Raw genomic sequence first — 10,560 nt, 5'->3', positions numbered from 1 at the left:
AAACCATTCCAACTCAAAACCAACACTTCCAAAACATGCATACCCACATACATAAGCTCCTAGGGGCTTCAAACTATCCTAAACCCCAACTACAACACATCAAACATACATGAACAACCCACATTGCTCAAAAACTCAACATAAACCCATAAACTCAATAATAACCTAAACATGCATTTCTACCTCATAAATCTTCATAAAACTCGTTTAAAACATACAAGGAAGGTTGGATCTAAGCTTACCTCTTGAAGATCGAGAGGAAAGGCGATCCTGGCTTGGAGATGGGGAGAAATCAACTCTTTAGTCTCCAAGCTCCAAAACTTGCTCTTTTTGCTCAAATATCTTCAAACCAAGATAAAACTTGTTAAAACTTAAAGGATTTGACGAAAATCATAAAAAAAACCATGGGAGAGCATGGACTCACCGTTGGCCGAAAATGGGGAGAAAACTCGCCCGTTTCGGCCATGGAGCCCTTATATAGGGGCTGGCCAGACCACCCTTCGGCAGCCTAAAGTGCCTCAAAAACTCATACAAGTTCGGCGGCCGAACATGAGGTTCGGCGGCCGAACCTGAATCACTTTCGGAAGCCTAACTTGCCCCCCTAAACTATCCCACGTTCGGCGACCGAACTTGAGGTTCGGCGGCCGAACCTAGAAATGCCTCTTTGGTCTTTTTCATTCAAAACTCAATTTCCTTCTTACTTAAAATCATAAAACACATTAAAATATTTTGTGAAAACATGATTTTACCCTTCTAGAGGTTTCCGACATCCGAGATTCCACCGGACGGTAGGAATTCCGATACCGGAGTCTAGCCGGGTATTACAACCATTGTCCAATCATGCTAATAATATCGACTAGAAACATTTAAAAATATTATTTAAATGCAATTGAAATCTCACAATTATAATCACATTATAATTTTCTTTGCATAATAATATAATTTTATAAATTTTATTTTTATTTGAGATTTAATTAAATTAATACTAAAAATAAATAAATATTTTAATAAAATTATATTTAAATATTTAAAACATATAAATAATAATATTAAGTAACGATCAACAGATTAGCAATAAGGTATTTAAATAAATATATTATTTTTGTTTATGATAATGTATTCATTTTATCATTGAAACAAAAGGTGAATAAGATAATAATTATAAAGAGCAATGGTTAATATATCCAGACACGTTCTCTACATAATATAAGAATATATATGAATTAACTAAAAAACGAGTAGTCTTTTTATTTAAAAACAGCGGCAATTAATTATAAAAAACTTTATTTACATAATTTTTTAATAATAACTATTCCATAATTTTATTAAAAAATTAAGTTTCAAATGGTTAATATATGCCGACACGTTCCATAATTTTCATCGACTATCAGGCCTTCCAAACTTCAGTCTGATTAATTAAAAATTAATAAAATAAAATTTTTATTAATTTCCATTTAATTAGTTTATTAATTTTAAAAAAATATATTAAAATATTTTTAAAATTTTAAAAATTTATCAATTAATTCATCTATTAATTTTAATAATTAAATATTATATAGAAATTGAAAATATTCTATAAATAAATTAATTAATAATATTTTTATAAAATTAAGTGAGTAGTTATTAATTTATTTTATATTAAAATAATTAAAGAGTAAAATACATAACCATCAAAAGTAAAAAATATATTTTTTAAAATTTAAACGTGTTTTAATATATTTTTTAAATTAGAAATTAATTGAAATAACATTATAATAATTTGTGATAAGAAAGAGAGAGAAAAAACAGAAGAAAAATATAAGGTTATAAAGAAAACTGAAAAAGCAAGATTCTTTTGTTTCCCTGCAGTGGGTGGACCCCACATTGATTGAGATTTAATATCTTATCCATTGACAGAACATTGTAAAATGTAACCAACAAGCCCACAGGTTTTGCAAACATGGGTAGTATTTCCCAACGGATAAGATATGGGTTACATTTGATTAGGATGGCAACAGATCGGATATTTTCGAGTATTTGATCTGATCGAATTTTAATAAAATGAATTTGGGTGATTATAATCAGATTTGAAATAAGTTTAGATTTTAAAAATAATACCCATTGCGGGTTTAGATCGAATTTAAATTTTATATACAGAATACCCACTAATCGAATTCGTTTATATAAATAATTAATTTAATATAAAAAATATATTTTATAATAATATTTATAAATTTTTTTTATATATTTTTATTTAAAACTTTAAATTTAAATACTCTTTAAAAATATTAAATTTTTTAAATGAAAATTATTAATGAAAAATATTTTTTATATAAATTATTAATTAAAATATATAAGATTAAATGGGTTCGGGTTTTATTCGGATAATAATAATCGAGTTTGAGACGAATTCAGATAATTTAAAATAATTTTTAATTGGATTCGGAACAGGTTCGAATATTACTAATATAAATCAGGTTCGGGTTCGAGTAGTTTAATTTTCACGGGTACCCTACCGGTTTACATCCTTATATCTGACAATCCTATGTTGAACGGATTGTCATTTATATTTATTGGAAATATTTTAAATTTTTTTAACTTTTTTATTTAAATATAAAAGTCTCAATTTAAATTTCAATTAGTTAAAAAAATAAATAAAATAAAATAAAATAAAAAATTAAGCTCACTTAATTTTTGTCTAAATAAAAAATAATAGGTCTAATTACATAACTTTCAGAAATGAATTTAATCTCAGTGGCTTATTTTTCATGTTGTCCACTCTCCAATGTCTCAAAGGAACAGCAAGGATTATGCCCATATTACATTTTCCAAGTTTCCGACCATAAATCTGAGAATGCAAATGCAATAATTTTCCTCTTGATCATAATTTTTTTAGATACAAATCAAGATTTGAAAACAAAAGGGAACATAAAATTTATACATAATTACTAATTCAAAAAAAAAAAAAAAAATCAAGAAGAGGAAAATTTCAGGCAGAGAATAAGCCATTGGAAGCTGCAAGAGCAACTTGGGTCTTAGGCTGAAAAACCCATTTGACATCTTCAATGTTCTGTAGCCTAACCTTATTGTTCACACTCTGAGACAGAAAAGAAATCCAGTTGCCAACTTTCATGTCTGAATCTGCAGATACCTTTCTTGAATCCTTGATTCTCCTTTCATACTCCTCAGCAACCATAATAGCAATATCAGCCATTTCAAATTTTCTCTTATTTTTATGAGATTGGGTGAAGAGAGAGGACTGGAGAAGGTTGAGAAGAGAATCAATTTATAGAGGAAAGACCATGTGAAGCAGTTTCATTGAATGGATAAGGCTGACAGATGGTGTTTGTGTTTGTCAATTATTTTACTACTTTTTTCACATTTGTTTATGCTTTGTTTTTTATTTGATGGTTTTGAACATGGCAGAATTTTTTTTTTTTTGTTTTAAATCTTAGATATTAAATAAAACGAGCTAATAAATTTAAAAAATCACATTATAAATTATCTTTAAAATTATAAAACTATAAGATTTTATTTTATTAATCTATTAAAATTTACTGTTGGATTACAAAAATTTAATATATTATATGTTACATTTTATATTTACTTCTTATTGTTTTTATCTATTTTTGAAATCAATAATTTTGTGAAATTTCATTGAATTAAATATTAATCAAGTTTTTATTTGAAATTTAAGAATTTATTTTTTAATTAAAACATTACTTTAGAATAAATTAAAATTATGCATAATTTTATAATAATTTATTTAAATTCTTTTTTAATAAAATAAATGATTTAAATGAAACATTAATTTAATAGAAGAATTATTCATGGTTGATTAAAATTTAATTTAATAGAAAAATTATTTTGGTGATAGAATAAAAACTTAATAATTAAATTATTTCTTATTAAAAATGGGACTAAATTGTGTTTTTTATCAAATTTGAAAAGTAAATTACTATAATAATAATAATTAAATGTTTTCTAATTCTAATTACAATTCTTTGGCAAGTTTTTTTGGATGTCTTAATAATTAATTTTTGGATATTACATATGTTATTAGATTTGTAACAAAAAATCTTAGTATGATTAAGAAAGCCTTTTTACTGATTAGTGGTAAGGGCTATTAGTTTCAGATTTGGTAAGGTTGGTCGTAATTAAGAATCAAATTACACCTTTAATTCTTTAATTTTTAAAATTTATATTTAAAATCAAATTTTATTTTGGTATTATTTTAAACAATTTCGGTATAGGTTTAGTTGGATTTTGATTCTTATTTTAGATTTTTAATTTTAATTTTATTTTTAATTCCACTTAATAGCTAAGCGTAAAATTATAATGTATTTACATTTATTTTAAAATAGTAAACAACTAACATCAAAATAATAATAAAATTGATTCTTTTATATGATTCTATTTCGATTCTTTTTAAATTATTGATAAAAAATTAAAATTAAATAGTTAAATAAATTCAATTTGACATGATGTTTTAGTTCGGTTTGTGACCTTAAAAAATCATGCACAAAGTCGATTCATGACCCTCAACAATCATGTACAAAATCCTAATTAGTGTAGAGAAAATTAGGATGAATAATTATTTCCTATTTATTATGTTATTCTTAAAATTGACTGATATTTGTAAGTAGATTAAGACTGGGACGATAAATAGTATTATTATGGAGATATTATTTAGTTTTGGCACAAACAATTCCACCTTGATCATGGTCAGCATTTGGTAGTTCATTGAAAGTTTTTGGTGTAATTGTAATGAAGCAAGGCCTTCTTGTACATTGATGAGAGAGGTATTGCATATGTGGTTAAAAAATCCCTTTTTGTGGTTAAATTTTTAGTAGAGTAGAATAAGAGATATTAATTAATAATTGATATATTAACTTCCTTTTATATGATTTTATGGAAGATATTAGAAGATGAAAATATTTGAGGATGTAACCGTATAATGTGAAGATAAATATGTGATTTTTTTTAACTATTATATTTTAAAAAAAATTACTATTTAGTTTTTATATTATGGAAAAACTCATTAATCAGGCCTGCGTTAGTTTTACCTATTAAATATTATTAAAAAAGTCTAAATGTCTTTAATATAAAAGAACTAATTAGTAAACCTTTTAAAAATATGAGGGACCATCTAATAAATTTTCAAAACTATAGAGATTAAATAGTTAAATACTTAATGATAAAATTAATGGAGGGACTAACTAGTAGATTTTTTAAAACGTTAGGAATGTTTTAATACATTTTTCAAAATTCGAAGGCTAACTAGTGAGTTTTTTCATATTATACAGACTAAATAGTAATTTTTTTCTATATTTTATATACATCTTAAAAACATTAAATTTTATTAAATATTAAGAGATATTTTAAATACTGATTTAAAAAATAATAAAGAAACTAAAATAAAATAAAATTAAATAGGGTTATAAACGTATAGTAGCGATTCATATGTCAACTATAACATAAAAAATAAAAGTGAATAATAATTTTAGAATAATAAAAATAATAATAATAAATTTAAAATAAAAATTATAAAATGGAGGGAGTAATATATTATATTTTGAATCGATGATGATAGATGATTTTTAACTTGTATTTGTATGATTTTATGGAGATATTAAAAAATTGTGGATATAGCTATATTAATTGGTGGATAACATAAAAATTTTGCTTTTATTATTATTTATAGGTGATGATTATAATATATACGTAAAAAATTGTATTTATTAATGAAATTAAATTATTAGATGAATGTATCATAGAATCACATGTCTTGAAGCTAAAATAGAAATGTTGTTATTTCCTTTAAAATATAGTTTTAAAGAAAAAAATATAAAATAGATGATAGGTGAAAAGATACAACCGTTCAAAATTCTGTTAAGCTCCATTTAAAAATTTGTTTTTTAAAAAATATTAAATTCAAACACATAATTTTTTAAAAAAATTATATTTGATGTAGCTGAAATTAGATTGATGACGTGATTGGGTAGAATCTCAAGAAAGGAAACGTGAAGCGGTGACGGGTGCCAATGACAGCCACTCCGACGCTCAAGTCAGTATCTTGAAAAATAGAGAGAATGCAATGGATTACTTAGAATTTGAGTAGTATTAGAGATAGTATATATTTACATATGAGATCGTTCTCCTTTTATACTGTAAGAAGATGGAGATAAATATAGTGTTTTCTAAAAATCTGGCGATGATGTAGCCGGTTATTCGATAATGGACATCGCCAGCTAATAGGTTGATAATCTCTCTATCTCTAGCAAAATGGAAATATGCATGATAACAGTAACTCTGTGCCAAGATTCGGCCTATCAGGGTATGAAAAGTCATGATGGTAATAAAGTGTCTGAGTCTCCCTCTACTCGAGTGAGACTGTATTTTCCACTTGTCAGATCCTTGCCACGTGACCTCTGTCTTCTGGTGACAGCTTATAGCTTACTTTGGGTGGATGTTATGTAATATCAGAGATTCCCCATTAGTCTTCATTTCTTCATATTTGAAGGAGATATCTTCTATCGAGGTCCAGGACACATGGCCCTTCAAGATTAGTTCCTTACCACTCATGTTGCTTTGCCTACTGAACCTTTTGACGGTTGTTGCACTATTTATTGTGCTGCATTTAATGTTTGCCATCAAAACCACTTTTATAAGGGTCCATCGTCTTCTATAAGCATCACTTTTGCATTTTTTTACAACTTCTTTTTTAGAGGAATTCACTCTGCGACTCCCTTTCTATTGAAGTCCTTGATTTACTATAATTTTGTTGTCTTTTTAATATGGATAGGAATGCCTTTTCCTCCCCTAGCGAGGTTTTTAGCTTCTCCTTTGACGGCCTCATCCGAGTGCTAGCCTCCATTGTTCTATTGAGGGAGACCTCCGAGAACGAGGGTGGCTCCTTTAATGATATCCCGTTCATCTTTTCGGATGGCAACGTGGATCATTTGTATGGCACCTATCACATTCCTCAGGATTCTTTTCAAATTTTGCTCCCTCTTTTCAAATTTTGCTCCTTCTCCCCGCGTCTATGCTAATGACTTCATTTTTGCTGGCGACACTATCATGGTCTTCGAGGAGCAATTGAAGGTGGGTCTCTATTTCCCTTTAGACCCCTTCTTTATGGAGGTCCTTCAGTTTCACAAGCTCTTTGTTGCTCAGCTTCATCCCAACAGCTGGAGAATCTTGGTAGCCTTTTGGTTTGTGTGTTTTAACAATCACATTGAACTTAGCGTAGCCCTTTTCTCCTAGCTATACTGATAGAGCATAATTTAGACCATTTTATCATGATATATTGATGTTAATTTATACTTTTTCTGCCTAATTTTGTGATTTTAATCTTATTATGTAGAAAATGGTGTAAAGAGACAATTTGGTGAAAATGCCCCTAAAACTGCCTAAAATGGTGCAAAGGAGAGCAAGCATGCCAAGTGCACCTTGAAAGGAGCCAAATAAGGAAAGCAATTTGAAATTCAAGTTTCAAATCCTTAAGAGAATTCAAAATCCAAAATCAAGATTCAGCTCATTAAGAAAAGTGCTAAATAAGGAAAGTCGCAAACAAGGAAAGTGCAGAGCAGTTTGAAATTCAAATCTTCAAGAATCCCTTTTCTTTATTTAAGAAGCCAAATCTTTAGAAGATGCATATTCAAATTTGAAATTCAAATTCAGCTTGTCAAAGAAGCCAAAGAAGACACACATGCCACCTCAAGTCTTGCACATTCAAAATTCAAAATTCAAAAAGAGGCTCCACCTCATTAATGCAAGGATATGGGCGGCATGGGCAGCTCTTGGGCAGCAACTTAACAACTTGGACAACAAGTAAGGACTTAGGCTAACACTTTCAACTATAAAAAAGACACATAAGGAGCCTCCCCATGCTTTTCCTACTCTCCTTTGGACACACATACGGGATTGCAAGTGGCACTATCTCTTCTTCTTCCTTTCTTTATTTTCTTGTTTTGTTTCAGCCATGAGTGGCTGAAACCTTTTATTCTAATTGAAGATTAGGTGATACTATGGTTGTTTTATGGATTGTGAGATCTGAACATAAGTTGTTTATCTTTTGGTTATTCAATATTTGTGCAATTTCATGCTTAATTCCATTATTGCTTTGTTATTATGATCAATGTGCCCACTTGATTCTTGATTGCAAAGTAATATATTATTAGTTTGAATAATTTTGAGTCCGTAATTGCTTGGATTGTTCAAACATAAGAACACTTGGTGTAAAAACTAAGGTAGTTGCATAATCTAACAATATCACCATGCGTTTGGGTAGCTAGGATTAGATCTCTCTATTTCTTAATGTAATTGACAGTTATTTTGATGCCTAAGGCCCATGGAAGTTCCTTGGAAACTTGTTGATTAGTAATTGGTTAGAGGACGTTCTCTAATTAATTTAGGTTTAAGGAGAGACATGGTGGTGAGAAGCATCTTCCATCTCCATAACTAATCTATTGAATCTATCAAGGGAAACTAAGTGTCAATGATCAATCCCAACAACTGAAGTGGATCCAATTCTTCAACTAGATCTTTCTCATTATTGAAATCTCTTTATTTTAATATTCACTTTCTTTTATTGCTTTCAGCATTAGATCAATTCAATCAATCTCAAAACCCCCTTTTTACTTTTATTGCACTTTATTTTTATTTTGCTTTCAGTTACTTTGCTTTCAGTTTACTTTCAGTGTGTTCTCTTGGTCTTGATAAGGAAGATAGGTAAGTTCTCAATTCCCTGTGGATTCGATCCTTTCACCACTATCTGCAGTTGTAAAATTGTTGATAACTGAAAAGGTTATTTTTGACCGGCTTCGACAACCGCGAGTCAAAAATTGGCGCCGTTGCCGGGGAATTAATTTAACTTGTTTATTTTTCTTTCATGACCAGATCTGGACTCAAGGACACTTTGCCTTACGATCCATAAATTGAGCGCACAATCAGGAGACTAAGTAAACAAGTCACCACCGAATCTGCATCTGAAGAACTTGCCATCGCAGAATTGATTCATGGCTAAGGTAAGTACATCTACTTTCTCTTCGCAAATCTCTGAACTAACCTCTGTTGTGAGAAGTTATGTCATAAATCAAGCTCAACGAGCTCAACAACTTCAACAATCTTGGCTATGTGGGATTTGCGCACATGCAGGACACTCAACTGATCAATGTCCTACACTTTATGAGGATGACCAACAAGTACATGCATTTGGAGGATTCTATAGCCAGCCAAGACATGATCCCTACTTTAACACTTACAATCCAGGTTAGGGAGACCATCCGAACTACGGCTATGCTAGGGCTAGCAACAACTACCAGAACTATCAAAGAAACCAAGCCCAAGCACCACCTCTAAGTTCCAACATGCACCTTGAGAAGATGATGGAGACATTAGCAAATTCTGTGCAAAGTCTCCAACAGCAGGTGGATCAAATGGCCACCTCAATGAATGCAATAATGTTAAGAAGTGAGGAAGAGCTTCAAGATGTCAAGGCTGATGATGAAAGTCCACAAGTACAAGAACAAGCTGCTGAAGAAAAACAGCCAGAAAACTGTTTGTCCAAACAAACTGGTCAAACAGAATCTGTTGATAGTTTAGATATCATTGATTGTTTGAACCAAGAAGTTTGTTATATAAATTAAAATGATATGCTAAACAATGATTTTTGCAGGGGGACTAGCCAAGAAGACGAAGAAAACCAAAAAGAGCCAAAATTGAAAGAAAAAATCTGCAGTACTCAGCAGTTGGAATGCGACCAAACGTAGAAAGACAAAGATCCACCCGCATCTCTTCAGCTTGGATCGCAGATCAGTCCTGCAATTCAAACAATGCAGACAAGCCTTGTGCAAGAAGGGCAAACCAAATCCAGTTCAGCAATTCATCCAACACAGACAGGCCATGCGCATAAGGAACGAGTGGAATTCCAAGTGTCCAAACCAAAGGAGCATGCGGATCAATGCCTGCCCAAACCTCCGGATAAGGTAGAATTTGTTTTGCCCGAATTTAGTACCAAATTGCAGCTACCCATGGAGAAACATGAATTGGAGTTCAAAGTGCTGCCTAATCATCTCAAAAATGCAAACATAAGGGCTAAAGGCACACCTCACCTGAAAGAGGAGAAGCTAATCATGTTACTTTATGAGTACATGAAAGAAATAGGATGGGTGATGACCAAAACAAAAGGCATGCTACACTTTTTACTTAATGCAGTTGGGACCCTTTTTCCTCTCCGAATTACTTGAGCCTTGATCAAGTGGAAAAGGTCCAACCCATGACCTTAAACAAGGGCGCACCACACAAACCACACCAGGGGAGTACTCAGTTTCCTTTGAACTTTAATTTTTCCATACATTGAGGACAATGTATGAATTAGGTGTGGGGGTGCATATTTCTGAACTTTCATTTTTAGTCATTTTTGCTTTCAATTTTAGTTTGAATAGCCACAGTTTGATTTTTTTTTTCCATTTTTGTTATTTTTGCTTCCAATAACACACACATGTAGCCACAATTTTTCTTTTTGATTTGCTTTACTCAAACTCATAGACTATGTTTGATGACCTTCCTTTTCATGAC

The 10,560-nt window shown here is 30.3% G+C and overlaps 1 protein-coding gene across 1 annotated transcript; it reads right to left on the bottom strand.

The window, feature by feature from the left end:
• Positions 1-2,828: 2,828 nt before the first annotated feature.
• On the bottom strand, positions 2,829-3,325 carry LOC110630340. Its single transcript, XM_021777787.2, has one exon. The coding sequence runs from the start codon at positions 3,191-3,193 to the stop codon at positions 2,969-2,971; it is 225 nt and encodes a 74-aa protein (XP_021633479.1). The 5' UTR covers positions 3,194-3,325; the 3' UTR covers positions 2,829-2,968.
• Positions 3,326-10,560: the final 7,235 nt, after the last annotated feature.

This window comes from Manihot esculenta, chromosome 13 (assembly GCF_001659605.2).
Source record: "Manihot esculenta cultivar AM560-2 chromosome 13, M.esculenta_v8, whole genome shotgun sequence".
Taxonomy (NCBI): Eukaryota; Viridiplantae; Streptophyta; class Magnoliopsida; order Malpighiales; family Euphorbiaceae; genus Manihot; species Manihot esculenta.
Note: the sequence above shows the minus strand (reverse complement) of the source record. Positions and strands in the feature narration are given on the sequence as shown.

Excerpts from the sequence above, each read along its gene's own strand:
- LOC110630340 (XM_021777787.2), bottom strand. The coding sequence starts at position 3,193 with ATGGCTGATATTGCTATTATGGTTGCTGAGGAGTATGAAAGGAGAATC.